The 16,592-nt window shown below is 45.2% G+C and overlaps 1 protein-coding gene across 4 annotated transcripts; it reads left to right on the forward strand.

The window, feature by feature from the left end:
* Positions 1-1,473: 1,473 nt before the first annotated feature.
* LOC148656779 (serine protease FAM111A-like) lies at positions 1,474-14,985 on the forward strand. Of its 4 annotated transcripts, XM_088642623.1 has the most exons (6): positions 4,279-4,486; positions 6,126-6,180; positions 8,005-8,061; positions 8,905-8,982; positions 9,655-11,757; positions 11,794-14,985. In XM_088642623.1, the coding sequence occupies exons 2-6, from the start codon at positions 6,163-6,165 to the stop codon at positions 11,860-11,862; spliced, it is 2,325 nt and encodes a 774-aa protein (XP_088498749.1). In that variant the 5' UTR covers positions 4,279-4,486; positions 6,126-6,162; the 3' UTR covers positions 11,863-14,985. The 4 variants fall into 4 exon arrangements, with proteins under 4 accessions (XP_088498747.1, XP_088498749.1, XP_088498746.1 ...); XM_088642621.1 differs by lacking the exon at positions 4,279-4,486 and adding an exon at positions 1,474-1,637 and having other exon boundaries at positions 9,655-14,985; XM_088642620.1 differs by having other exon boundaries at positions 9,655-14,985.
* The last annotated feature ends 1,607 nt before the right edge of the window (positions 14,986-16,592 follow it).

The raw sequence follows: 16,592 nt of genomic DNA on the forward strand, positions 1-16,592 counted from the left end.
CGATTATAGACCTTACATATCCATTTTTAAGTACAAAGCAGAAGGTGTTTCCCCCACTTTAAATATACGATTAAAATTGTTCAAATACCATGTATTACAGAAATCAGCGGAGACAGTTATATTGCAAATAAAAAATGTATTTACTTCGAAGAGTACGGGACATTATGAATCAATAAAGACGTTAAAAAAATAAGCCGATGTAGTTATTTTGCAAATAAGTAAAGCATTTTAAAACTAGATTCTCATTGACAGTAAACAAGCCGATCCACCTGGCGCTGCTAGCTCTCAGCTCTCAGACCCGCGATTGGCTAAACCCCCGAGCAGTTCGGGCCACGATTGGATGAAAAGTGAGAATCGACACTCTGATTGGGTAAAGCGCCATAGCAGAAGTTCCAAGAACGTGTAGATAAATAGGTGATGGATGTTCTTCTTGGTCCAAATACTGTAGCCCCGGTTAACCATGTGTGCTGTGTGGGCACGCTGGATATACAGTAACACATCCGTTGGTTTTCAATTACTAATCAATCTAAGAGAAGTCGCACTGAGGTCAAAACTGAATAGCAGACAAAGAATGTCATGGCATCCACAGCGCGTTCACGACTCTGATAGCATGTCACGATAGGAGTGCTCGCACATTGCTATACCCATTAAGACTGGCCATCACTATTATGGCGCCACTGTTGCGACATTAATTCCATATATCGCGATATGACATACTCCGACAAAACACCCCGCTCCCTATGTCGCGACATGGAGCCCGCATGTCGCGATATGATAAATGCCCCCGCGCCCATGTCACGATATGAAACCCGCATATCGCGATATGACATACCCCGGCAAAAATGCCCCACTCCATGTCGCGACATGAAAGGTCCTATATCGCGATATAACATACCCAGCCAAAACGCCTACCCCCATGTCGCGACATGAAGCTCGTATATCGCGATATTACATACCCTGACAAAATGCCCCACTACATGTAGCGACATGGAGTCCATATGTTGCGATAGGATATACCCTGACAGGATATGCTGATGCCATGTCACAACACAAAGTACATATATTGTGACACGTCCTATCTGGGTATATCATGTCCTGATATGAGACCTTTGTTGTGACAGCAGTGCCAGGGTGGCATGGAAGCAAGGCGCCAGTCGTGATATACACTGCCGCGATATACATGCGATATACATGGGGTCCCTATCATAAAATGCTGCGGAGGTCTTGCCGTGAAGGTATCCCACTGTTACGCGTGGCAACAGCGTGTCACAGTAGGGATAGAAATGAGAACCTGCCTTAGAAAATAAAAACCATAGATCTTATAATCACGGTGATTTTACATACATTATAACCACAGGTTTATGTCATAGATGGCTGACTTGTTGGCATTCGTCATGTCTTAGCATTATTCACAAAGAGGCTCATATGTTTATGGATATTGATTGTCTTTAAAATGTTAAGGGTACGAGCTAAACTGTAACAGAGCGCTTGAACTCGGCAGACGGGGTCACTGGAGGTCAAAGTCACCGTGCACGGTCACGTGATCACCGGAAAACCAAGGTGCTATATCTCGGGAACGAAAGCAGCACGAACGCTATTTCAACGCCACAAACCGGCACAAACGTAGCACTAACGAGGTGGGTTTCATTCTTTGTGCTGTTTGTAGGGGGGGGGGGGCAACTTCACGGAGCTTTTACCTTTCCTTTAAATAACATGCCAGAAGAACGTGCACGCACGTATGGCTTTCAGAGGCTGGAGTAAATGCATCGCCCCAAGGGTAATACCGAGTGAGGCGCCATGAGAGTAAAAACTGCGAAGGTATTAAAATATTAAGTTCTGAAGATAAAAGCGTCGAATACATACTTTGGATGCATTTTAGCTCTGTAAACGTCGTTCGCTTTAAATACTGCAGGGCATTTAGAGGCGATCTGAATAGTTATCTGTAAACACTCGCATCTATCCGTCAGTATTAATATTATTCACGACAACGATAGCCAATTAGGCTACGGCCACGCATGCACGGCCCACTATATTTACATAATTGTCTTATTGGTCACAAAAGATACTGCGAGCCAATAGCAAATCGCATGAGATGAAAAAGATCAAACACGTAACATTAAAAAGCAAATCATGTAACGCAAACAAGGGGAAAAAAATCTTAAATTACTTTGGACTGATTGGGTAGGCCTAGGATCAATCAGGCCCACCCGTGGCTACGCCCCTGAGTTGGTAGGAAGGATCTCTGTAGCAGGGAGGCCTGGATTTTCACGGCTGTGATCAAATGAACAAATTTACGGTATATAAAGAAAGATTCAAATGTTAACATTTCTTTTAAGGGAAATAATAATAATTTCTCACACTTATATAGTGCTTTTCTGGACACTCCACTCACAGGTAATGGGGATCCCCTCCACCACCACCAGTGTGCAGCCCCACCTGGATGATGTGACAGCAGCCATAGTGCACCAGTACTCTCACCACACACCAGCTCTCAGTGGGGAGGAGAACAGAGTGATGTAGCCAGTTCAGAGTTTGGGATTATTAGGAGGCCCTGACTGGTAAAGGCCAATGGGAAATTTGGTCATGGTGCCAGGGTTACACCTGTTACAATGCAGTAAAATAAAAGCAGTCAGTGATTTTTTTTATCTTATATTTACACATTTATTTACAATAACAAAACAATAATTATAATTACAATCACTTATTATGAGTAAAGAAAAAACACAAAAGTTCACTTATCTAAGAGACCCTTTCTGTCAATGCTCTTCCGTCACTGGTCTGTAGATTGTTATAGGATTTCCCTTTCAAATCCTTTCCACCAAAACATACACAAGAGGCAACATTCAATATCCCTCGAGAAACAGAAATTCCAAATATATGTTGTATAAATCCTGTTCGTAAGTATAAAATGACTTTAAAACAGGCTGAATCCCTCTCTGCTCAAACTCCGTCCATTACTCTCTGGTGAATTCAAACTCCCCTCCAAAGTTCTAGGCTTTTTATAATGATTTACACAATCATTCTAGTAACTTCTGGTCAAGAAAATTCAAGATAACACTAATTATTTACGTAAAGCAATGTTATTTACAAATGATGAATATTTTAGTAAATCAAAAATATTTTCAAAGGTAAATTATTCATAACACACCCCTACTCTTTTCAAGAAACACCTGGCAATCTTTTAATGACCACAGAGAGTCAGACCTTGGTTTTACATCTCCTTCAAAGGATGGAGCCTTTTTACAGAAGTGTCCCCACCACTATACTGGGGCATTAGGACCCACACAGACTGCAGGGTGAGCACCCCCTGCTGGGCACTAACATCTCTTCTACCTCAGCTTTCCCAGGAGTTTCCCATCCAGGTACTGGCCAGGCTCACTCCTGCTGAGCAGCAGTGGGCCACCAGTTGTGAGTTGCAGGGTGATATGGCTGTTGGCATAGATAAACAGATAAATATAAATACCTATCATGCTACTTTTAATCCCTTTACAAAAATACAAAAATATCATGTCATTTACTTAATCATTATCTTTCTCGTTACTTAATATATATATAAAATGTAAAGGTCTAGAAGGAGACCCACATTAGAACTGTTTAAAATAGGCATAAGGGCATAGTTCCAGACAATTTTAAAATGTATGAACATGAAAGCTATGTGTACCTTATCTTCACCTCTGTGTACCTATCTTTTTTGTAAAATGCAACTTTGTTGTGTGCCCCTAATGATGTTATATGTAGTCTCGTGTGTGTAATACATCATGCTGAAATCCATGTTTTTAATGTGTTCAAATTTTAGATTATTTTTATGTGAATCGTCTGCTGTTAAGCGGAACGGCCAGCAGGTGGCAAGCGCGAGCCTCAGTTTAAAAGCGTAGTATATCTGCAAATACCACACTCTGGTGAAACACAGCAACGCTTATTATCAAACTTTGTAAACATACAGGTATGCTGGCAGTCACAATGTCATTTAAGATGTCTAAAAACATATTTACTATGATAAGTTTCTTTTCAGTCCAAAAACTATAAATCAACGGCAAATGTTGCACTGTGGTCAAATACAGTGGCGTTTGTAATCTATGTAAATTTACAGAAACCTAAATGTGTTGTGCCTGAAAGGACACGTCTCTTCATTCCTGAAGTGTAGCAATGTGAGTTGTATATATTTTTGTTTTAAAAAAAACAAAACAATACGAGCCAGACAGATCCCAGCCTTCAGGCAGGGAGCGTCTCCGCCCCACTCTGATGCCTTGACGTCATGCATGACGTACTTCCTGCTGTGGCGGGCTTTTCGAAGTTGTCTGCAGGAGCTGCTTGTCTTAGTCTATCGGCGCAGAGTGCAATATATATGACATCTCTATACCATAGTGCGAACCATATTCGTGCGCAACCGCCCCCCAAAAAATAACAACATTAAAGCTTGACAAAGACCGAAGAAGAAGCCATATTACATTTTCCTAAAGCGTATTGGGCCATCAGGAAGTCTGCGGTATGTTATTTTTAAATTGTCTTTGCTGCCTGCCCTGTCTTTCTCACTCCTGAAGAAGGCTTTGCAGCTGAAATGTTGTGTTTTCTCTCTTCTCTTATCAGCATGGAATAACCCGAACTACTTCAGCCTGCTCCTGCTGCGACCCACTATGCCTTCCTTTAAATCTTTTTCTAGATTTTTTCGTCGTTCTGTGCTATTTACTCCTTGCTGTCTGCCCTGTTTCTCTCACGCCTGAAGAAAGCTTCACAGCCGAAACGTTGTGTTTTCTCTCTTCTCTTTTCAGCATGGAATAAACCTATTTTGTGTTCCTATGCACATTATTATTATTATTATTATTATTATTATTATTATTATTATAATTGTTTTTATTATCATTATCGCTGGCGACTCTCACGTTGATACCGACGTGTGTGTATTTCTGAAGAGTGTTTTTCTCTTGCGCGGAGTTTTAAGACTTTAAAGAGTCCAGGCGCCAGAGCAAAACACTTTCACTTTCTTTTCCCCGCCTGTCCGGGCCAATCCGGGGCGACTGCGCAGCTGGTTATGAGGCAGATATGGTCGTCTCAGGACTCGGTATATTCAGAGTTCCTCTGAACAAAGCGTTTGCTCATACCTTTTCTCACATACTGCACACGAACGAAAAGCACCTGCTCAGATGTCAGTGCACTCTGCTGCATTTGTGCGCTATTGCCCTGTAGCTGCAGGACTCGCATGTAGAATAATTACAGATACAGTCTGTCTTGTTTTCAGCTCGGAATTAAGAACTACAGGTACAGTTCAGCTACAGGCAGGGATGCAGTCTGGCTACTTTAATCAAACTTCCGCCCCGAAGCGAGACAGAGCACGGTGTCGGATTACCCCCACGCCTGGCTTTATTTTGCGTTTTTAAAAAAACCTGCAAGGCCCTTCCACACCGCCCTCAAACCTCAGGGATGCCTTGTCTGGCCCTAATTCTCGTCTGCGCGCTTCTAACCTTCCTGTCTCCAGGCGGGTGTGTGTGTGTGTCGGTGTCGTGTGAAACTGTGTAACCTTCCCCCAGTCTCTGGGTTCAGGGGGTGCCCTCTCTGGACCGGAGGGTACAGCCGACTGAAAGAAGCTGTGTCCCCCCTGGGACAGCTGGACTGCAGAATAGACAGTCTGCGTTAGTGTTGGGTCGTGTTCCTCCACTACACTCATTCTTGCCCTGTCTAGGTGTTTATGGGAACACAAGAGACTGGCCAGAGATTCTGGATTCTGCAAAGATTATTCTACCCTACAAGGGGCTGTCTGATTAAACGTCAACACTGCACTGTGCTCTCTCGTACCCCCCGCGAGGGAAACAGATTCAGGCAGAGCTCAGCGGCGCTATACAAGAGCCAGGAATTGGCGCTGTGGGGCGAAGGAAGACCCCGTCTAAGCCAAGTTCAAGTTGTGCTGTGATAAGCAGGCTGTCTGCTTGCACTGTCGGGTGTTTTGTGAAAACTGTCTTAGCGGGACATTGTTGCATAGATATCTCCGACACAAGGGTTTGAAATTGCCGAAGGTGGTAGAGTGCATTCAAGGGTTTCCAAATATTCCCCTGGAAAGCTGGTTGTTAGCTAGGAGGCACCAGTTCAGAAGAGATGAGATTTATCATTGTTTTTTCGTGTTGCTCTGCCAGGTAAAACTGCACAGGACACTCAGGCTGCTGTTCCAGGATGGGGAGAAAAAGCAAGGTCAGACCTGTCTGTAGTGTGTGTTCACATTGTATGTGCAGGACTATTTGCATGTATCATATTTGTGTGGCTGTGTGCAGGTGCATGATATTTGTAAGCGTGTGTATGTGTGTTGCAGGTGTGAGGCTGTCTCCCTGAGTGTGTGTGTGTGTGTCGCAGGTGTGAGGCTGTCTCTCTGAGTGTGTGCGTGTGTGTCGCAGGTGTGAGGCTGTCTCTCTGAGTGTGTGCGTGTGTGTCGCAGGTGTGAGGCTGTCTCTCTGAGTGTGTGTGTGTGTGTCGCAGGTGTGAGGCTGTCTCTCTGAGTGTGTGTGTGTGTCGCAGGTGTGAGGCTGTCTCTCTGAGTGTGTGTGTGTGTGTCGCAGGTGTGAGGCTGTCTCTCTGAGTGTGTGTGTGTGTCGCAGGTGTGAGGCTGTCTCTCTGAGTGTGTGTGTGTGTGTCGCAGGTGTGAGGCTGTCTCTCTGAGTGTGTGTGTGTGTGTGTCGCAGGTGTGAGGCTGTCTCTCTGAGTGTGTGTGTGTGTGTGTCGCAGGTGTGAGGCTGTCTCTCTGAGTGTGTGTGTGTGTGTGTCGCAGGTGTGAGGCTGTCTCTCTGAGTGTGTGTGTCGCAGGTGTGAGGCTGTCTCTCTGAGTGTGTGTGTGTCGCAGGTGTGAGGCTGTCTCTCTGAGTGTGTGTGTGTGTCGCAGGTGTGAGGCTGTCTCTCTGAGTGTGTGTGTGTCGCAGGTGTGAGGCTGTCTCTCTGAGTGTGTGTGTGTCGCAGGTGTGAGGCTGTCTCTCTGAGTGTGTGTGTGTCGCAGGTGTGAGGCTGTCTCTCTGAGTGTGTGTGTGTCGCAGGTGTGAGGCTGTCTCTCTGAGTGTGTGTGTGTGTGTGTGTCGCAGGTGTGAGGCTGTCTCTCTGAGTGTGTGTGTGTGTGTCGCAGGTGTGAGGCTGTCTCTCTGAGTGTGTGTGTGTGTGTCGCAGGTGTGAGGCTGTCTCTCTGAGTGTGTGTGTGTGTCGCAGGTGTGAGGCTGTCTCTCTGAGTGTGTGTGTGTGTCGCAGGTGTGAGGCTGTCTCTCTGAGTGTGTGTGTGTCGCAGGTGTGAGGCTGTCTCTCTGAGTGTGTGTGTGTCGCAGGTGTGAGGCTGTCTCTCTGAGTGTGTGTGTGTCGCAGGTGTGAGGCTGTCTCCCTGAGTGTGTGTGTGTGTCGCAGGTGTGAGGCTGTCTCCCTGAGTGTGTGTGTGTGTCGCAGGTGTGAGGCTGTCTCCCTGAGTGTGTGTGTGTGTCGCAGGTGTGAGGCTGTCTCCCTGAGTGTGTGTGTGTGTCGCAGGTGTGAGGCTGTCTCTCTGAGTGTGTGTGTGTGTGTCGCAGGTGTGAGGCTGTCTCTCTGAGTGTGTGTGTGTGTGTCGCAGGTGTGAGGCTGTCTCTCTGAGTGTGTGTGTGTGTGTCGCAGGTGTGAGGCTGTCTCTCTGAGTGTGTGTGTGTGTGTCGCAGGTGTGAGGCTGTCTCTCTGAGTGTGTGTGTGTGTGTCGCAGGTGTGAGGCTGTCTCTCTGTGTGTGTGTGTGTCGCAGGTGTGAGGCTGTCTCTCTGAGTGTGTGTGTGTGTGTGTCGCAGGTGTGAGGCTGTCTCTCTGAGTGTGTGTGTGTGTTTCGCAGGTGTGTGGCTGTGTGGGTGAGTGTGTGTGTCATACGTGCTTGGCTGTCAGAGTGGGGGAACATTGTTATCCTGTCTTAACTGTTGTACGTCTTCTGCCTCACCTGCATGTGCAGTTAGTGCAACATTATGTAACTGTTCCCTGTGGAGGTGGAATACAGACCCTGATCTCTCACCTCCCCCCTGCTTTTCTGACAGAGACCTGCCCTGGCATCCGTTCAGAGGAATCAGAAAAGACTGGATGAGTATCTCACGGTACGTGCAGGAACCCGCCTCTTCAGACAGTGTACAGATCTCAGTATACTGAGCCAAATTAACACCTGAAGAATATGCCTGCTCACTCCTCCTCCTGCTGCTGCTCACTCCTCCTCCTGCTGCTGCTCACTCCTCCTCCTGCTGCAGCTCTCACTCCTCCTCCTCCTGCTGCTGCTCTCACTCCTCCTCCTGCTGCTCTCACTCCTCCTCCTCCTCCTGCTGCAGCTCACTCCTCCTCCTCCTGCTGCAGCTCACTCCTCCTCCTCCTGCTGCAGCTCACTCCTCCTCCTGCTGCCGCTGCTCTCACTCCTCCTCCTCCTCCTGCAGCTGCTCTCACTCCTCCTCCTCCTGCCGCTGTTCTCACTCCTCCTCCTGCTGCAGCTCACTCCTCCTCCTGCTGCTGCTCTCACTCCTCCTCCTGCTGCTGCTCTCACTCCTCCTCCTCCTGCTGCTCTCACTCCTCCTCCTGCTGCTGCTCACTCCTCCTCCTCCTGCTGCAGCTCACTCCTCCTCCTGCTGCTGCAGCTCACTCCTCCTCCTGCTGCTGCTGCTCTCACTCCTCCTCCTGCTGCTGCAGCTCACTCCTCCTCCTCCTCCTGCCGCTGCTCTCACTCCTCCTCCTCCTGCCGCTGCTCTCACTCCTCCTCCTCCTGCCGCTGCTCTCACTCCTCCTCCTGCTGCTGCTCTCACTCCTCCTCCTGCTCCTCTCACTCCTCCTGCTGCTGCTCTCACTCCTCCTCCTGCTGCTCGACTGACTGCGCTGCAGGGACTGTCAGTGAGTGCGTCTTGCAGTGTGTTGGTGTGTGCCACATTTGCTTACTTTTGTGTTTGTGTCCTCTACAGCCCAGCAGCACTCCACAGCGGCCGGCACATGGGAAGGAGAACGCGGTCAGTGTCATTCATCACTCCTGCTCATCTGTGGTACATTGGGAGGGATCATATACCCTTCCTCCATACAGAATTTTGTCCATCCTATATATCTTCCGGTCTGCACTTATGGACTGTCCTCTTCTATTTAAACCAAAGCTTATCAGTGGGGTTCAAGCCCCGAGACTGAAATGGGTATTGCAGAATGTTGATTTTGTGGTCAATTAACCATTTCTTTGTGGATTTTAATGTGTGCTTAAAAAAATGGCAGGTTTGGGCCTCCTTTTTGCTATTAAGTCCTGGTTCTGCACTTAGAACATTCATGGTTTATAATCAAAAAGACATATACCTCGCTTTTAAGGTATTTGATGATTAATTGTCACAAGTTTTCTGATTTGTAATTTTGGTCAGATTGAATAGTGAGTTTTAATAACTGCCAACACCGGTTGAAAACCACTGATTCAGAGAGTCTTTTGGACATTGTTATTAATCTGTCTGCCCACTTTACCTACTCATGACACAGCTGGCCATGTTACTGGAGCTGTCCAAGTGGCGAAGCCTGGTCTAGGGTACAACAGCTAAGCCCCACTTGAACTCACGGCACCCCAGTTAGCAATCCTGTGACCTGTGACTATGCCTCTGCACTGCTGCATAGATATCACACTTGTGTGCCTCCCCTAACCTTTCTTTCCTTGTTTTGTGTGTCCATTTCTGTCTGCTGCCCAGCCCCCAAGGCAGAAGATGAGGAAGATGGAAGAAGAGCAACACAAGCCCCATTCTGTCATCTTCTATGGTGAATATGCCCTTGGGGACCCCAGGGAGGTTACTTGTGACCGAGCCACAACAGTGGCAGAGCTTCTGCCTCGGGACCTGGAGAACAATCAGGAGAAAGATCTGGTCCTTGTGGGACAGAAACATCTGACGGGCATGGTGGCAGCTCATATGCCTTGTTCCTTTATCCAAGAGGGAGAGAGCTTCCAACTAGAGCACATTCCCGCTGTAAAAAGTGAATCTCGCATCATTTCCCACTCTGCCAAACCCCTGAAAAATGGAAGAGGCCAAGGAGTTGTTTTCTACATAAAACCTAAAGGCCAACAGAAGTCAAAAGTCAGGAAGGTGTTGCAAAACAACCACCTTCATAAAAAAGACTGCAAAATTTGTGTCTACGCGTTTGAAGCTGAGACGGTCAAGGAGGCTTTAGAAAGAGACGGCCGCTTCCTTCCTTGCGTGTTTGAGAATTGCTGTAAACTTTCGGAGCTACTCACGGCAAAAACTGTGGAGCTGTCCTCTCGAGTGGACAAGCTGGATGGCAGAGTATTCACCCTGCTGCTAATCGTGCCGAATGGAGAGTCGCAACACCGGTCCACACAGTGTTGCCAGGAGACACCCACTGAATCAAAGGCAAGGTTGCGGCCTGGGAACCCCACAAGGGACTTGGGTGACTCCACGGACCCGGCAGCTTGTCCTACAGCCACTCCTTCTTCTAGCAGCACATGCAAAGACCAGTCCAATCCTACTGCTCCTCAAAGCGTAAAGAAGAGGCGATACCAAGCCATTCCACAGTCCGAGGGGTTGCTCCATGCTCTTCGATCCCAGTTTGAAGGCCTCATTCAGCAATTAAAAAAGAGAGAGGGGATAAGGAACTTTTCCCAGGTCGCGCGAATATTCAGAGAGGAATATGGGAAAAATACAGAGATTTTTTCGGAGGTGTGGAAGTCAATGATGCTGGACGAGCTCAGTTGTTCTGTCTGTCAGATCTTCATTGAGAAGTCTCCCACAGGCACAGGCTTCTGTCTCTTTGACTGCTTTATCCTTACAAATGCTCATGTGGTAGAAAACATCTTATATCCTCAAAGCATGAAGCTGCTCAAGAAGGTAACCGTCACATTCCAACACCTCGAAGCTGGCTGCCCTGGAGAGATTTTGGGTACAAAATCAGAGCTGCTGGCCTATGACAGGGATCTTGATTATACTTTACTGGAGCTCCAGTCTGACACAGGTCTCCCATCCCAGCTCCTTGGGAAATTTGGCTCCCTTCCAAAGAGAGGGGGTATTTGCATCATTGGCCATCCTGACGGTGGGATCAAAAAGAAGGATATATGTTCAGTTATTGAGCTCAACGAACGGAAGGCTGCATCCTCAGACCACATCGTGAGAAACTCTCGCTATCTTCAAATCTTTAACAAATCTTACTTAGAGGAAATTAATTTCACAGCCCTAGAGAATGATCAGGAGAAGCTGACTTACAACACCTGCTTTTTTGATGGCTCCTCTGGCTCCCCAGTTTTTGACGGATATGGCCGGCTAGTTGCCATGCACACAGGGGGTTACTCCTACAGAACCCCTTCTGGGAAACAGCAGAGCATTATCGAGTATGCAGTTTCCCTCTGGGCCATCATCAGCAGCATTATAAAACAGATGATTCACCAGGTGCGAGACAATAGAAGGCTCCTCTGTGTTCTGAAACTGTTCATGGAGGCAGCGGGTGACAACCCAGAGCTGTCAGTACTGCTGAAAGAAGCAGCAGCTCCAGATGAGATTCTGGAAGCCCTGAAGGGCCTATGTCACCAACATGGGCAGCTGGGAGAGTCGCTCTTCAGCACGTTTGAAGCCGAGTTCTCGCAAGAAGATGTTGATGCTTCATTCATTGTCGATGCTTTCAGGAGGCTTCTTGAGGGCTGTGATAATTTGTCCAGTAACTCTTGTCCAACTGAGGGAGAGATACTGCGAGAGGAAGAGATGCAGATGGAGGAAGAAGAGAACCAGGTGGAGAAGAGTCTCCAGACAGACAAAGAGATCCAGTTGGAGGAGGAGATCCAGATGGAGGAGGTGATCCAGACAGATGAAGAGGTCCAGATGGAGGAGGAGGAGGACCAGTCAGACGAAGAGATCCAGGTGGAGGTGGCAATCCAGCCAGATGAAGAGATCCAATAGGAGGAGGACATCCAGACATATGAAGAGATCCAGAGAGACAAACACGTTCTGATAAAGACAGAGCCATTGCTTCTAAACACAGATTTTGAATGTTCATCCTTGTCTGCTTTGTCCTTTGCTCTCCTGTGTTTTATATTCCTGCCACCTTACTCTCTCTCCCTGACACTTGAAGATGATGTAAGAGCCAAAACTTTGTGTTTCTTCTTTCTACTTTTCAGTGTGGAATTAACCTTTACTTGTTCATTTAATGATTTTCATAGTCATTGATCTTTGACATTCAAGATTTCCTCCTGCTGGCCTTACTTCAGAACTGCGGCCTTGTTAAATATAATGCAGTTAAATCCCTCAACATTGTAAATAGTGCTTTGGTGATGGTGCTACCCTTGAAGAATTAAATAATGGAAAAACAGATGAGAAACAACACTCATCTGTAGCTGAACCAGCCAAAACAGAAAGTAATTTCACTGAAATCATCAATAGGAAATCATCCACATTTCAAGGAAAGATCAAATGCTGTGATTATGATACCAAATGACTTTTGCACAGTTTATCTTCGAGACAACTTGACTGGAGGAAAACAAGCTTATGAGCTCTAGTGAGAAACCTGGATAATGTGTCCTCAAACTGTCCCAGGTTCTCATGTTACTCTACATTGATTACCTACTGTATGAATTACACAGTGGAGTCCAGGATCTGAATGTCAACATCACTTGAAATAATGCCTCCATTCAGTGTCTGAGGGACATTCGCCAAACTTGCACTCCCTGTTTGTGCCTTATGGTGTTCAGCTGCTGGGGTCCGTCCGGCTTGTGCCAGCCCAGTTTTCCTGTCATTGTCCACAAAAGTCATTAAGTCTGTAAATATTGACACCTTTCTTTCTTTCTTGCGCAAGCTGTTACCTATAGTCTTTTCTGCATTTGATAGAAGGAGATCTACAGATTGGGGACCTACACAGATTCCTCGTTTTACAATCGTCTGAAAATTAGTTCAGTTAAAATGATTAAAGGCAACAATTAAGATAAGATAAGATGACTCTATTAGCCCTATACAGTTTCTTGCATTAGGAATTAGTCTTTTCGCATACCCCAACTTGCTCTCCATGAGACACAGACACACAGACGGGGAGAGAGAAGCTTGGGGTCAGAGCTCAGGGTGTTTAGATATGTGACATAGGATAATATATATTAATAATAGTGAAAAAAGTTATATATCAAGTTCACATACTGTATCAGCGTTTATTACAACAGATAGTACCGATTCAATACAGTTTAAAGGATTTAAGGACAGAAGATGAAAGGGAAGTCTAAGCGGCACTATTTGACAGCGAGGGATAATGGCGAAAGCTCATGGATGAGAGGGGACGTTTTTTCGATCAAAGTATTACACATATCTAGTCCGCTTTTTTTTTAGACAGCTTGGGGGTAGCAACTAAGGGCGTTGTCATGCCTTGTCAAGGCGTATCAGGACTTACTGTCGGTGTAGGGCAAAATCGTTATCAAAGAGCACATTATAAAAAATGAGCCTAGCACGTTACAAAACTCACAAACATTGTACTGTATCATGCAGTCATACTGTTATGCTATAATTATGAAATATGCCACATTCTTTGAGAGCCAACGATCGCGTTATAGCAGAAATGAATTTCATAGTTCTGTTCTTAATGTGAAAGGGGGACTGCAGTCCATATTTCGCAGACTGGTTATTAAATCTCGGTAACAAAATAAATTCGTTGATTAGGAGAAATGACAAATTTTGAATTTAGCACAAAGTGGTGAATTTTGTGAAAGTACCGTATAGTGGCCATGTTGTCGAGAGCTAGCGAGAATTGTGACGTGATGCGGCTCTTCCTGCTCACTAGTCACTGTAATGATTAATGTAATGTGATGTACTAGTGAATGAATATGGGTTGTGCAGCAGACATTTCACTGCAGAAATGTTTCAATGTGATCTGCATGCAGACTTAACAAGTAATTGGTATTTGTCGGCAAAACCATCTCGAAGTTGAGAGCAATAGTTCTGTTCGATTGAAAGAGATGTATTCACAAGCCTGCTTGTTTACAATGTAATAAGGCTGCTTAATGTCACTGGATGTTTTATTGCCTCATTCTGAATCACAGAACTTGGTGCTGTGCATACTTAGGAATGTTGTCTATTTTGTGATGTAAATTGGAGATTTTACAAGTTACTGTGTACATTTTGCTTTTATTGCGATTTGAAATACACTATTCAAAGCTGATTCTTTCTAACCTTAAAATATGAAAACAGCATTGCAGTTCCCCTTCAAGTGTTTTTGTAAGGTGCCTTGAAGCCCAAAGAAAACATGATAGATAATCAATGTATTGGGTGGACTGATGGCTGTAACAGTGGGAGAGTTTATTAAAAAAACTATATTATATCATAATGTATAATATAACATGCTTTATTTCATATAATATTGATTATAATATAATTTATATGATTAATGATTGAATAATGATGAATGATTTGAATAATGATTTACAATCTTGATTTTATTCATTTTAAGACTTTTTGCTTAAGATTAATTTGTAACTTGTTTAAAAACTGGTAATCACAATGTATGATACTAAGACTATTTTTTTCTTACTTTTATAATAACTTTCCATTTATGTTTTTCTTACCTATCATATACTGTAAATGTATTCCTACTCCATTCAGTTGTTATTCTTATGGTTTTCTCATAATTCCCTGTGGATCAGGTTGTCTCATGAAGCCACTGACTGTGTTTGTGCCTGGAGCTGTGCTCATGGGGGAGGACAGCAGGTTGTGGGGTCTGCTTTGTGCCTCATGTACGTGTCAATGGCTGGGATGAAGCACACAGACCCAGTATGGCTCTGATTACTGGACTTGATTCGCATCCTTTGGGGTCCAGATACCCCCCTGAGCTTCGTGCAGGAGAGAGCAGAGAAGGGAAACAACAGGAGACAAGACTACAGCCAGAGACCCCCACTGCGGACTTGGGGAGACTCAGTGAACCCCTCTTCTGCTGTGCTGGGAGAAAGCTTACATCCCATCCTGTGGGCCACCCGATGCTAAATATTATTTTCACATTTGCTATGTAGTATTCATTTTCATATCATCTGTCATAATAAACAGAAGCTTTAACATTTGGGTATCTGTTCTTTCTTTAGAATTTGAAGAAGAATTATTCATCTTAAAGGAAGATACACTAAAGACATCTTTGTAATTTCACTCCAAATATTTATCTTACATCACATGCTTTCTATTGCATATTATTTATAATATTGATTGTATTAATATACTTTCTTGGTTGAATTGGACTTGTGTTGTTTTAGCTGTGCCTTGCTGAGTTTGGTTGGTGGCTGTGAGCCTCAGGACCAGCTGGCTCAGAGGGCTCTTCTCCAGGCTCAGCTCTTGGCTCAGCAGGGTCTTGTGGTAGTAGGAATTCTGGTCATTATTTTTCAGGCGTAGTTAGTATTTTATTGCTTTCTTCTGTAGCAATGGCTATTGGCCTAATTAAGCCCTGCATACATACTAGGTGTATCTTCTCTGCATAATCAATGTTTTTACAGAATTCTGTGTGCTACAGAATTTAGTGTAAGCCTGGCCTGTGATTGTACCCCACACTTCACTGCCATATAGGGCAATGGGTTTGATTACACTTCTACAATTCACAACCAGACTTTTATGGGGGAGGTGTGATGTTGTAAAACCTCCTTAACGTGGTGTAGAAAGCCCAGTGCACTTTCATCTTCAGTGCCTTCAATGCTAGAACTCCCAGATGAACTTGTTAGACCCAGGTATGTGTAACTGGTTGTCTGTTCCAATATGTCACAACATCTTTAAGCCAACCAATGGACCAAGGTATTATATCAAGCTTTAAGGCATGTAAGATGCAGTTGGTGATCAAATATCTCTCACTGATGGACTGGACAGCAAAGATTAAAACACTTTAAGATTAAGGATTCATTGAAAAACAATAGAAACGATTTAACCACGGCTGTGGAGGATCAAGGAACTGCATGGGAGAAAGTACAAAAACAATGAATACTGCATGGGGAAAAAACTTGCGCCTGAATTTGTGAATGACTTTGAAGGCTTTGTACCCACGGAACAAGACACGGTGAAGCTTGTTAACAAAGGTGGATTCAAGGAGACCAGTGGTGAAGATGTTATGCCCAAGAGGTGCCACAGTCCCAGACGGACGAGCTGACGAAGGAAGAGATCCTGCAGCTTGATGCCTGAGGACTGGGGGAGGACGATGAAGCCAGTGGCGAGCTGCCGAAAGAGATGGATACCGCAACACTTCGTCAGTATTTTGCCTTTACTGATGCGGCAGATTCTTAAGCGGACGGAAACGAGGGTAACCTCGAAAGAGTTCGTCGGTTGAGAGCTCACATGGGCGATGCTATTCAATGTTACCGAGACCTTTGTGATAAAAAGACGAGAGGTGCTGCCTTACTTCCCCACACTCCTATTCCTACGGATACCCAGGCTTCAACATCGCGTATCGAGATGTACGCCACCACCCCCTGTCAGTCATCACCATCACAGCGTCCAAAACGACAACGACAGCCTGTCTCAGTCACCCCTCTGCTCTTCGTCACTCGATTGTCAGCTTGTCAGGTGAGAATCTGAACGAGCATTTTCTCATTTATTACTCTACAGTTTAGAAACGTTATTCAGACTTGTATGTTGTTTATTTATAAATGATTAAACAATACACTACATAGTATGTTACGGTTTAACAT

This window comes from Lepisosteus platostomus, chromosome 8 (assembly GCF_059453375.1).
Source record: "Lepisosteus platostomus isolate fLepPlt1 chromosome 8, fLepPlt1.hap1, whole genome shotgun sequence".
In the NCBI taxonomy this organism is placed as follows: domain Eukaryota; kingdom Metazoa; phylum Chordata; class Actinopteri; order Semionotiformes; family Lepisosteidae; genus Lepisosteus; species Lepisosteus platostomus.